Source organism: Sciurus carolinensis, chromosome 11 (assembly GCF_902686445.1).
Source record: "Sciurus carolinensis chromosome 11, mSciCar1.2, whole genome shotgun sequence".
Taxonomy (NCBI): domain Eukaryota; kingdom Metazoa; phylum Chordata; class Mammalia; order Rodentia; family Sciuridae; genus Sciurus; species Sciurus carolinensis.
The window spans coordinates 84,902,795-84,916,620 of NC_062223.1; the positions used below are offsets into that span (position 1 = coordinate 84,902,795).

Here is a 13,826-nt window from a genome sequence, read left to right on the forward strand (position 1 = left end):
CCCAGATTTGAGTAACTCCACAGAGCCCTAGATGTCACTGGGATTTCCTCTGATGATGAAAGTCAGAGAATATATGTGGAAAATGAATAGTATGTCATTAAATAAAATGAGAGGGGAATCCAAGATGGCAAACTAGAGGGAGTCTGCATTCCTTGTCGCTCTGTGACTTGGGATTGAAGCAGAGGAAATACTGTTTCTCCAATCGCCTGCTGCTTACCCATCATTTGTCTGCTTCAATCCCCTGCTGTCTGCCAGGATATTGCCTGCCTTTTGAGCACAGATTGCTCATTGACCGCTACCTATCAACCACCATTTGCCTGTCTGCCTGCCTCTTGCTGCCTATCCCCCACCTTTCACCTATCCACTGCCCACCGCCCAACGTTAACCTGCAGATCACCCCCCATTAGCCTGCAGACTGCCAAAAGACCACCAGCAGATCACCCACTGCCCACTGTTGCCTGGAAGTCCACTGTCACAGTAACCACAGGTTTGGTTACACATAGTTGCCACCATTTTGGGAAACTGGCCGGAGTCGCAGGTTTGCCACCACCACCACTGCTATGTTGGGGGGTGGCCACCTCAGTCTTAGGGATACCAGCAAGGGCCTAGAGATGTATTGTCAGGGTACCTGCAGGTCTAGTTGCACCTGAGGTCTTTCTGTTGGGTTTCCTAGTGGCCTCCAGCAGGCTGCCTCTTTGCATGGTGGCTCCTTTGTGTGAGTGCGTCCATGGTAGTCTCTCTACAAGTTGAAAGGGTATTGAGACCTTGGGACTGCAGCAAGGCAGAGCCTGGGGAAGCTGAAGCCCAGGTCCATCAGATTGCAGCTGGGTTTGCATGAGTCAGTCTGGGTGTGGGTCCTGTGCAAAGCCGGAGACTAGGGGCAGCTGGGGGTGAGGCACAGATTGGAAAAATTCGAGAAAACTGAGCTCTCTCCAGCTCAGTGAGTCCTGAAGTGTGTGGGGAGAGAAGGGGACAGCTAAAATGGGTGGGAAGACTGCAAGAGGGTAAGAGGGCATCTTACTATCAGCTCACCCAACCAACAAAGTCCAGCACCCACCAGACTGGAGCTAACATCAAACTTCAGACAACCCTACCTGTCAGCAGAGAAGGGAAGCTGAGAACATTTCTGAAAGCCAATGGAAGCAATCATTCAATTTTCTACTAAGACTAATTTTTTTTTGTCTTCTCTCTCATACCTCTACCATCTTTGAATCCAAATATTTTTCATGCATCAATTATTGAGGAATAGGATGTCTAGGTTGTCTGAATAGTATATTCCAGTTATGTTGTGTATTCTTATGTTTTTACTTTTTTAAAAATTTATATATACTTTTTCTCTGTCTCCCTGGGTTCTCCTTCTCTCTTCTTTCATACCAACCTCTATTAATTCCTCCCTTCCTCTTACTATAAATTTTTACCTCTATCTTTTCTCCTTTTCCCTCTTAAACATCATATCTTACACTACTTATTTCCTTCATTGTCCATCACTGGAAGCAGTAAACCATTTTAGCAAACTTACTATTTATATTGTAGACAATAATTGAGCACTTCATTTCTGTTTATTGGACATGCCTTAATAGGACTTATTTGGTTTAAGGTTGTATATTGTTTGCATTGGGTTTTGTTAATATTGGTCTCCTCCTTAAAGGTGAGGTATTGAAAGCCTTCAGGGACACTCTAAGAATACAGGGTAGAAATTGCACTGCCTCAGATCCATACTGCTAGATGAGAAGACAACATGAAAAAAGCACCTTAAACAAACCAAGATGTTCCAACAGTAGAATCCATAGACAACATAGTAGAAGAAATGTCAGAGAAGGAGTTTAGAAGGTACATATTTAGACTGATCATCAAAATAAAGATGGTGTCAGAGAGAAAAGGCAGGATAATGAAAAAGGAAAGATCACGACAGACACCACTGAAATACAAAACATAATTAGAAGCTACTTTGAAAATCTATACTCCAACAAAATGGAAAATATTGAAGACATTGACAAATTTTTAGAGAGATCCTCCCAAACTGAATCAGGAAGATGTATACAATCTAAATAGGTCAATTTCAAGCACCGAAATAGAAGAAGCCATCAAAAGCCTACCAGCCTAGAGTGCTTGCCTCATAAGCACAAGGCCCTGGGTTCAAATCCCCAGCACCACACACACACAAAAAAAAAAGCCTACCAACCAAGAAAACCCCAGAACCAGATGAATTCTCAGCCGAGTTCTACAATAATAATTCAAATAATAATTAACACCAATACTCCTCGAATTATTCCATGAAGTAGAAAAGAAGGGAACTCTTCCAAACTCATTCTATGAGGCTAGTACCACTCTGATACCAAAACCAGACAAAGACACATTAAGGAAAGAAAAATTCAGACCAATATCCCTGAGGAACATAGACGCAAAAATTCTTAATAAAATTCTGGCAAATTGCATACAAAAACATATTAAAAAGATAATGCACCACAATCAAGCAGGGTTCATCCAAGGGAAGGAAGATTGGTTCAACATACGGAAATCAATAAATGTAATACATCACATCAACAGACTTAAAGACAAGAACCATATGATTATCTCAATAGATGCAGAAAAAACATTTGACAAAATACAGCACCCCTTCATGTTCAAAATACTAGAAAAACTAAGGATAGCAGGAACATACCTCAACATTATAAAAGCTATCTATGCTAAGCCCAAGGCCAATATCATTCTAAATGGAGAAAAATTGAAAGCATTCCCTCTAAAAACTGGAACAAGACAGGGATGCCCTCTTTTACCACTCCTATATTCAACATCATCCTTGAAACTCTAGCCAGAGCAATCAGACAAAAGGGATACAAATAGGAACAGAAGAACTCAAACTATCACTATTTGCTGATGACATGATTCTATATTTAGAAGATCCAAAAAATTCCACCAGAAAACTTCCAGAACTAATAAATGAATCCAATAATGTAGCAGGATATAAAATCAATACCCATAAATCAAAAGCATTTCTATACATAAGCAATGAATCCACTGCAAGAAAAATTCGGAAATCTATCCCATTTACAATAGCCTTGAAAAAAAAAAATTGGGAGTCAATCTAATGAAAGAAGTGAAAGTTCTCTATAATGAAAACTACAGAACACTGAAGAGAGAATTTGAAGAAGACCTTAGAGGATGGAATCCATGCTTTTGGATAGGCAGAATTAATATTGTCAAAATGGCCATACTACCAAAAGTGTTATACAGATTTAATGCAATTCCTATTAAAATCCCAATGACATTCTTCATAGACCTAGAAAAAGCAATCATGAAATTCATTTAGAAAACTAAGAGACCCAGAATAGCCAAAGCAATCCTTAGCGAGAAGAGTGAAGCAGGAGGCATCACCAATACCAGACCTTAAACTGTATTATAGAGCAATAGTAACAAAAATGGCAAGCTATTGTAGACCAATGGTACAGAATAGAAGACACAGAAACAAACCACATAAATACAGTTATCTCATACTAGACACAGGTGCCAAAAACATGCATTGAAGAACAGATAGCCTCCTCAACAAACACTGCTAGGCAAAATGGAAATCAATATGTAACAAAATGAAATTAAACCTCTATCCCTTATCCTGCATAAAAATCAACTGAAAGTGGATGAAAGACTGAGGCACTAGCACAGAGACCCAAACTCTAATAAAAGAAAAAGTAGGCCCAAATCTTCATCATGTTGGCCATTAGGATCAGACTTCTATAACAAGACTCCCAAAGCACAAGAAATCAAAGTAAAAATCAATAAATGGGATGAATTCAAACTAAAAAACTTCTTCTCAGCAAAAGAAACAATAACATGAAGAGAGAACTGACAGAATGAGAAAATCTTTACCACCTGTACCTCAGATAGAGCACTAATCTCCAGGATATATAAAGAACTCAAAACCCTTAACACCAAAAAAAATTAATAACCCAGTCACTAAATGGGCTAAGGAACTGAATGGACACTTCACAGAAGAAATACAATCAATCAACAAACATGAAAAAATGTTCATCGACTCTAGCAATTAGAGAAATGCAACTCAAAACTACTCTGATGTTATAGCAGCCTAAGCACACTAAATTACATTCAGGGGGAAACCAATACGGATATCAGCAGATTTTTCAATCCAGACCCTAAAAGCTAGAAGGGCCTGGAACAACATATTTCAGGCTCTGAAAGAAAATGGATGCCAACCAAGAATCTTATACCCAGCAAAACTTACCTTCAAATTTGACAATGAAATAAAACCATTCCATGATAAACAAAAGCTAAAAGAATTTACAAAAAGAAAGCCAGCATTACAGAACATTCTCAGCAAAATATTCCATGAGGAAGAGATGAAAAACAAAGAAGCAAATCAGCAAAGGGAGGAATTATCCTAAAGGAACTGTCAAATAAAGGAGGAACCAAGGTGTGTCAAAAAAAAATGAATAAAGTAAATAAAATTTAAAAAATGAACCAAATGACCGGGAAAACAAATCATATCTCAATAATAACCCTGAATGTTAATGGCCTGAATTCATCAATCAAAAGACATAGACTGGCAGATTGGATTAAAAAGAAAGATCCAACAATATGTTGCCTGCAAGAGACTCACCTCATAGAAAGAGATACCCATAGACTAAAGGTGAAAGGATGGGTAAAAACATACCATGCACATGGACTCAGCAAAAAGGCTGGAGTATCCATCCTCATTTCAGATAATGTGGACTTCAAGTCAAAGTTAGTCAGAAGGGATAAAGAAGGACATTTCATACTGCTTAAGGGAAGCATAAATCAGCAAGATATAACAATCATAAACATCTATGCCCCAAACAGTGGCTCATCTATGTATGTCAAACAAATCCTTCTCAATTTTAGAAACCAAATAGACCATAACACAATAATACTAGGTGATTTTAACACGCCTCTCTCACCACTGGACAGATCTTCCAAACAAAAATTGAACAAAGAAACCATAGATCTCAATAACACAATCAACCACAGCACTGCAAACAACAACAACAAAAAAAGTAGAATACAACGTAAGAGCTGCCTTTAGCCAATAGAAGCACATATTAGGTAGCTTATCAAGAAAACATACAACAATCGTGAGGAAGTAAGTGGATATTTATTAAGCATATAGGGTGTGCCAGGAACTGTTCTAGATGTTGGAAACTGACACCTGTTTCTTTTAGAATTCCTGATGATATAATGGAAATATAACCATTAAATATAATATGTTGTTCTGGGAAGAAAATAAAAAAGCTGTTATTTTCTGAGAGTTCCAACGTGTGGTCAGTTTGGATGGAAAGAAGGGAGCAGAACCAAGGAAGACTCTACATGGTTAGAAAGATGGGTAAGAATGATATTGGGGTCAGGCATGGTGGTGTACACCTGTAATCCCAGTTGCTTGGGAGGTTGAGGCAGAAGGATCTTGAGTTCAAAGCCAGCCTCAGCAACTTAGCAAGGCCCTAAGCAACTTAGTGAGACCCTGTGTCTAAATAAAATATAAAAAGAACTGAGGATTTGGCTCAGTGGTTAAGTGCCCCTGGATTCAATCCCTGGTACCAAAAACAAAGAATGATATCAGGAAGAATAATGGACAAAAAGAGATGGGGCTCAATTTTTTTTTCTTAAGTAACCATCTTTATTGAGCAATAGCTCATGTACTAAAAGCACAGCAAACACAAGCAAACATCTCAATTCATTTTCACAAAGTGAACACACCTATGTAACCAACATCCAACTAAAAACATACACCTATGGTACAACCATAAAAATGAAAAGTTGTACCCCATTTGTTTACAGTGAATCTAAATACAGTCTGTAAAAAATAAAAATAAAAGTAATAATAATATACACCTACGTAACCAGCATCTAAATCAAAACACAAAATATTTCCAGCATTCCCAGAAATATCCTCATGACTCCTTCCTATCATTTTGCGTCCAAACACTTCCCAACCCCACCAAGGATAACCACTAACCTGTCTTCTAACACCTTTAGCTTAGTTTTGCCCAAAGCATTTCACTTTCTTGAAATTATTTTGTTAAGGTATAAACTTCACATGTTTGAAAGGTAAAATTAAGCTCCACAAAAAAAATCAAAGTAGTGAACATTTCCATCATCCCTGAAAGTTTTGTTAAGTCCATCTGTAATCCATTCCTCCTTGTATCCCTGGCCACAGTCTGATCTATCATGGTACATTAGTTTGTATTTTCTAGATTTTGTACAAAGGACATAACACAATTTTGTTTTTCTGTTTTGTTTTTTGTCTGGCTTCCTTCACTCAGCATAATGATTTTGAGGTTCATCTGGTGCCAGAGTCAGTGGTTTGTTCCTTGGTGTTGCCGAATAGCATCCTATTATATGTAAATACCACAATTTGTATATTCATTAGCCTGTTGACAGACATTTGGGTTCTTTACAGGTTTATTGTTATTACAAATAAAGTTGCTATGATTGTAAACAAAAAAAAAAAACTACTCTGAGATTTTATCTCACTCCAGTTAGAATGGCAATTATCAAGAATACAAGAAATAACATATGTTGGTGAGGATGTGGGGAAAAGAAGTACACTCATACATTGCTGGTGGGACTGCAAATTAGTGCAACCACTATGGAAAGCAGTATGGAGATTCCTCAGAAAACCTGGAATGGAACCATCATTTGACCCAGCTATCCCACTCCTCAGTTTATACCCAAAGGACTTAAAATCAGCATACTACAGTGATGCAGCCACATCAATGTTTTTAGCAGCTCAATTCACAATAGCTAAACTATGGAACCAACCTAGATGCTCTTCAACAGATGAATGAATAAATAAAATGTGGTACATAAACACAATGGAATATTACTCAGCCTTAAAAAAGAATTAAATTCTGCCATTTGCAGGTAAATGGATGGAACTAGAGAATATCATGCTAAGTGAAATAAGCCAATACCAAACAACTAAAGGTAGAAAGTTTTCTCTGATAAACAGATGCTGATCCATAGTTGAGGGGTGGAGGGCATTAGGGAAGAATGAAGGAACTCTGGATTGTGCAGAAGGGAGCGAAGGGAGGGGTGGGACAGTGGGGATGGGAAGGACAGTAGAATGAGACAGACATTATTACCCTATATACATGTATGATTACCATACTGGTATGACTCAGCACCATGTACAGCCAGAGGAATGAGAAGTTGTGCTCCATTTGTGTCAAAATGCATTCTACTGTCATGTATAACTAGTTAGAACAAATTTTAAAATGAAAATAAAAATAAAATAAAAATGAGAGGAAATTTTCCAGTTACCTTGAGAGGCCAAGCAGGCAAAGGCTGTAAAAAGTTAGACTCATAAGGGTAGTTCACCATTGCCAGATTCACCCAAGTTTCCATAATCCATTCTTTCAAATTTGGGATGTCCTCATATTTCAATGAGCTACATAAGTGAAGGGCTTGAGCAAGCCACTGTAGACCACTTCCTGAGAATAGAATCACAATGCTGGAGTCTAAAAAGTTCTAGTCAAAAGAAGTCTTTACAGATCATTCATTCTTCACTTAGTATTACAGAAAACTCAATTTTCTATACCAATTTTCCACAGACTTTTTTCAACATTCAGTAAAATACTTGTAGAGTTACTGGATATTTCTGTGATAGACAAGTTACCTATCTTTATGGAGATTACTAAAATTAGTAGTCTGAATTATTTCCTCTTTTTAAGATACTATTGAAACAAATAAATAAAATTACTATACAGGAATGAGAATGTATAAATTAGAACTAATAAAACAAATAGATACATATAAAAGACATACTATTGAGCAAAAGCCAGCAGACAAAAAATATATAATATACAATTCCAATTACTTAAAAGTTCAAGAATGAGCAAAATTAATCTATGGCTCATGGAATGAGGACAGTAAGTAGCTGGGTAGGTATGGAGGTAGAGCCTGAGAAAGGCACTAGGGAATTTCTGAGATGTTGATAATGTTCTTGATCAGGATGCTAGTTACACCAAGTACTCAGTTTGTGAAAATTCATCAAGTTATGCATTTTGATTTGTGCAGTTTTCTGTACAAACATATATTTTATTTAATAAACATTTTCTTAAAATTGGAAGAATTGCTGGACATAGTGGTGCATGCCTATAGCCCCAGCTACCTAGGAGGCTAAGGTAGGAGGCTCATTTAAACCCATGAGTTTGAGACCAGCCTGGGTAACATAGTGAGACCATCTAAAAAAAAAAAAAAAAGAAAAGAAGAAGAAGTAAGAGGAGGAGGAAGAGGAGGAAGGGAATGAGGGGAAGAAAAAGAAGAAGAGAAGGAAGAAGAGAAGGAGGAGAGGCAGCCTCCACAAAGAATGAGAGAGACAGAGAGACAGAGACAGAGACAGAGAGAAGAAAAAGGGAAAGTGTTAAAGTGTTGAATTTAACCAAAATCTCAAATCAATTCCCTTGAATAAAGCTTACCTGTACTTGAAAGTCGGTTAATGGCATCCCAGGACCTGAGGATGCTCACTGAACAATTTGAACCACTTTTTCTAAAATCTGTAGTTACAATCTTCATAAATGAATCACAAGGAACAAAGTCTTCAAACTGCCAGATAGGGGCAGAAGCTGCAAGGGCTCTAAAGAGTAAGGCAAGCAAGAGAGAAAAGAAATACAAAACTCGCTTAACTCAAGTTTTAAAATTTAAGCTGAGACTGAACCAAAATCATGAGAAAAATAACACCATTTTAAAGAGATGGAAACTAGAAATCTCAATAATAGAATGGGAAAAGTTTTACTCAAAACAGATCTCTAAGTTTGCCTTGACAATTACTGAGAAGTTCTCATACTCAACATATATACACTTACCCAACTACTATGTGAGGATATTTCATCCTAAACCAGGCTGCAAGCATGCCACCATAAGAGCCCCCTATGGTAATGACAGGTTGATCTTCAGCTCCTGGGATTGTTCTTTTCAAGTGTTTGATTAACTCAGCAAAATCAGCTAGAGCTTGTTCTGATGTCAGAAAATTCAAGTGTTTGACATCCTAAAGAAAAATAATAAAGAGCATGGGTATAAATGTGCACACAATAGCAGTTTAGGCATAGCATAGATCTAGAAAAAAGTCAGAGACAAATAAGCTTTTCTCCAAATAGAATTTCTAGGCAATTGAGTTAAAATGCCCAGTCAAATCAATAGCTGGGCTGATTTAAATAACTCATGAAATGTGTTTTTAAGATTGTGGAAGAACATAATGTACTTTGCATTTAGTTGGAATTTCTATTAAATGCTATTGACTGAAGACTGAGGTAATAGAAATAAGAAACAACAAACTGTAAGTAACATTTAAGAGCAAATGTGATAAAATATAAAACTAAGCCTAATAGACAACTGTTATAACTTGTATTTCTAATCTTGACACATTTAAAATGTCTGCCATGTAGGAAATGATAAAATGGATCCTATGGACAAATGAGGTAAAGATCACCAATAAAAATAAAACTCGTTTTTCTCCATCAGAAGGATTATATATTGTGAGTAAACCAAGCTGCAAAATTGGAAGAGAAAAAATATTTTGGCTGCAGGGGGTGGGGCATCAAGGATTGAACTCAGGGGCACTTGACCACTGAGCCACATCCCCAGCCCAATTTTGTATTTTATTTAGAGACAGGGTCTCATTGAATTACTTAACACCTCACTTTTGCTGAGGCTGGCTTTAAACTTGCAATCCTCCTGACTCAGCCTCCTGAGCTGCTGGGATTAGAGGCATGTGCCACCATACCCATTGAGAAAAATATTTTTTCAGGCACCAACAATACAAGACGTCAATCCCAGACAGAAGGGAAACTCATAAAGTATGTTTCAAGGTTGTCTAGATCTCTGCAAGGGGACAATTTCCCTCTGCAGTATAAGAAACTGAGCTTTAAATGGAGTCTGGCTGAACTGAGGAGGCTAACAGTGCTTTTAAAATGTATCAATAATCCCTGATACCCCTTACTTTAAAAGCTGAAGCCTAATCTCACTCCCTTTGAACATGGGCTGGACTTAGTGTCTTGGTTTTAATGAAAAAATGTGGCAGAAGTACCAAGGTTAGATTAAAAAAAAAAAAAAAAAAGCATGGTAGCTTCTACATTGCTTTCTTGATTGGTCAATTTTGAGGGCAGTTAGCTGCCATGTCATGAATACACTCAAGTAGGCCCTTCGGGAAGCCTAGGAGGAGAAGAACCAAAGTCTCTCGCCAATCTCCGGGCCAGTTTATCACTCATGTGTTCACCTCCATACAGGTGGAGAGGATCTCCCAGCTCCAGTCAAGCCTTTATCTGACTCAGGCAGTGGCTGACCTCTTAGCTTCATCAGGCCCCTGAAACAGAACCACCCAGATAAACCACTCCCAATTCCTTACCTGAAACTGTGAGCTAATAAAGGCTTATTGCTGTTTTAAGCCACAAAGGTTTCATAAGATAGCAGCAGATAACAAACATAGCTACATAACTACACCCAGCTATCCTGTTGGACCTTCATGTGTGGGTCTCAACACTCTGTTGACTCCTTCCATTATTTGACACATTACTGAGCCACAGAGCGCCCACCTCTCCTCTTCCTATAGATGCCACCTACTCCTTTGCCTTCCCCCTCATCCATGATGTATGCTTTCTGACTTCTTACCTCCTATCTGTCACTATTCTTTACTTCCTGTTTTTATGGCACTATGTATAGTTGAATGCAATTCTTTTCCAATCCTTGAAAAATATCTGTAACATCCATCATGCTACTGACAAATTCTGTGAGCACAGAAAGGGAAAGAAGCATATGAAAAAGAGCCCTTGGCTCCATTTTGTTGACAGAGCATCAATTATAGTGACCTCGGCAAGTGAATTATGTTTCTATCTGTGTCAAGCTGACTGCTTCCTAGTGGTTTCAGGACCTGTCAACTTTTCTAATCAATTATGTATGAAAAACACTAAGTTAGAGTATCCAAACAACTGTCAGCTTTCTGTTTATAACAAAGAACATATTTACTTATTTTTATTTATTTTATTTATAACAAAAATAATTAAACCTGAGGATAAAAATTAAAAATTCCTTGCAAAACAGACTAAAAAACTATGGACCCCAAGTTCTTCTAGCTGAGATCTCCTCAAAATGGTATGCACGATGATCTCAGGTAGTACACAAATTTCTTTAAAAATATTTTTAGTTGTAGATGGACACAATGCTTTTATTTTATTTATTTTTATGTGGTGCTGAGGATCAAACCCAATGCCTCACGCGCGCAAGGCAAGTGCTCTACCACGGAGCCACAACCCCGGCCCATAAATGTTTTTTAATGTAACACTGATTATCTTATTTTAATGTAACATGGAAAAAATAACTAGTACATGAAGCCCCTGGTTAAGATAATGATAACTTTAAAAAGTGAGTTCCTTAAAGAAAACTATTAAGAAAATAATACCACAGGTTGAAAATTAAAATAAGCAGAATCACAAGGGTAGTGACTCAGTTGAGGAAAAAGCATCCAGGTTTAATTAGGTGTAGAGCCTGTGGTCAAGGCCAGAGCTTTATGTACAAAGAGGGAAAGCTGAAGGGAATCCCAGGGGCAGTTAGTCTTTCTGAATCATATAGCTTATTTCTCTTATCTTATTGACTAGATTGGATTGAAAAACACCTTATTAGACAAATATTTATGTGCTCATTATATATTTTCAGTGACAGGATTGATAAAGCATATAATTTATAAAGTAGGATTGTTGACTTATACTTTTGAAATAATGAAAAGTCCCCTGCACTGTCTCTGAAGCCATAGCGTAAGACTGAAGTGGCCAAAACGGGCCTGACACACTGAACTAAAAACTGACTAACATCAGACAGATAATAATATGGCTTTTAAAGCCTCAACTCATTCAAATTGTACCAAAAAAAGAAAAGATTAAGCACAAATTCTTAATATTTCAGGCAGTTCACGTCAAAACCATCTCACTGTAGGACTTGTAAGTAGAAAATGTTCCCAACTTTAAACTTCAGAGCAAAACATATACTTACCTGGAATGAGTTGTTGCCAAAGGGTAGGGACTCTCCATAATATCGATGTTCAGCAAACACTAACATAGCTTTCAGTTCCTCAGCCACATCCCACATGAACCCCTAGGAAGAGTTCACAAATCACAAGATAAAATCGGGAGTCACTGAAACCTTTTACAAACCATATGAAATAGATGTTAAACCAGATCAGAAGGAATTCTCTGAAAAGTTGCATAATTTATGTTTCTTCTACAGATAAATGACATAATTGTTGTTTCACTATTGAATGTTGTATTAAGAGTGAAACAATTAAAAATAAGTTCAAGTTGCTCATAAGAAAAGTCATTCCAACTTTCTTATCCTGACCCTCTTATCCTAGAATCAATATTAGGTCTCAAATAATCTTCAAATTGCACTAGGCACCAAATAATCTTGGAAAGAACTTATGGTACCAAAGTCAGCCTCTAATCACAGGCATTTATACTATACCAGAGAAAACAGGACAAATAAGAATACTAAACCCCAGGGGGTGGTTATATTAATTTTATTTATTGGAAAATAAATAGTAGCTGACAACAGCTAATATTAACTGAGTACTTTTATAAGTCAAGCACTGTTCTAAACATTTCCTATGTATTAATTCACTTAATTATCAAAACAAACAAGAAACAATTTGATTTTACAGACAAGGACACAGAGACACAAGACTTGAAACAATCCTTGATACTGACACAGCTAGTAAGTGTCAGAAACCAGATTCAAACATAGGCTACATGGCTGCAGAACACCATCATCAGGTGCTGTTAAACTTCCTACCTCAACACTTTTGGTTGCTCATTTATTCCTCACTGCCTTTGTTCACCACGCTCAGTGGTGGCCTCAGAATTCTTCTCAACAAAGCATTCCAGACAGGCATAGATGGATTACATTAAACATGATCAAAATGAATTGTCATTCCTAATGCACAGTGTTACTTTTTAATGAGTTCCCACTCCCTAATAAGGACTAAGAACCTCAAAGTGTTTTTGATGGTTTTGATCAATAAGCAAACAATTACAAGAGCTGCATGCATGTGAGGATGGGGAATTTAATCCAACACCTGTGATGGTGTCAATAGTCCCACCGTTCTCCTTCAAGGACCCACTCGTTCTGTGCCACATAGCTACAGATCCTGCCCACACACAGCTCACGCTTACCCTCCCCTGCCTGCCCCACGGTAGTAGTAATCCCCTTCCACGCTGCTGGGCTAGGCGTAGATCTCTATTACTATGCTGTGAGATTTGCTTCCGTGTGTCTTACCCTACAAGACTTGTGTCTTAAGAGTAAAAACTATCCATCAAATTATCCAGATCTCTGTGGAGTTGACCTCAGACCTCAAGAGGAAACAATTTAATTGAACTGATTCACAATGTAATAAGCCTTTGTCTGCATCTACATCAGAGATATATTTTTCAAAAGAGGTGCATGTATTTTATTAACATTATGCGCCTGCAGATTTTTTTGATCTTATTTAGTCTTCATAACTCTATGCACTGGATATTTTTATTACATCCATTTAACCGTGAGAAAATTGAGGCACAAAATAAAAAACTTTTCCAAAACAAAACAGTACAGTGGCAAAACCAGAATTCCAATCTTAACAGTCTGGTTGAAGTTTTCACTATTTCTATACTACACTGCTTCTTGAAAAGGAACATCTGAAAGTGAACATGTAATTGTAATATTTTAGTAAGTAGAGGAAGATGTCTGGGACCAGGAAGGTCAGGATCTGTCCTTCCAAGAGCTACCTCTAGTCAGTTTTCCAGAACTGTTCTTGCCACTTTTGAGGACAGGAATTC

General features: G+C 37.5%; 1 protein-coding gene across 2 annotated transcripts in view; it reads right to left on the bottom strand.

The window, feature by feature from the left end:
* Prcp (prolylcarboxypeptidase) overlaps window positions 1-13,826 on the bottom strand; it is an 85,521-nt gene that overhangs the window by 20,721 nt on the left and 50,974 nt on the right. For both annotated transcript variants that reach the window (XM_047515700.1, XM_047515699.1), the window contains exons 3-6: window positions 12,010-12,111; window positions 8,835-9,016; window positions 8,448-8,605; window positions 7,291-7,460 (exon numbers count right to left, since the gene is read on the bottom strand). In XM_047515700.1, the coding sequence (XP_047371656.1) occupies window positions 7,291-7,460; window positions 8,448-8,605; window positions 8,835-9,016; window positions 12,010-12,111 (612 nt within the window). The remainder of the gene's footprint in view (window positions 1-7,290; window positions 7,461-8,447; window positions 8,606-8,834; window positions 9,017-12,009; window positions 12,112-13,826) is intronic.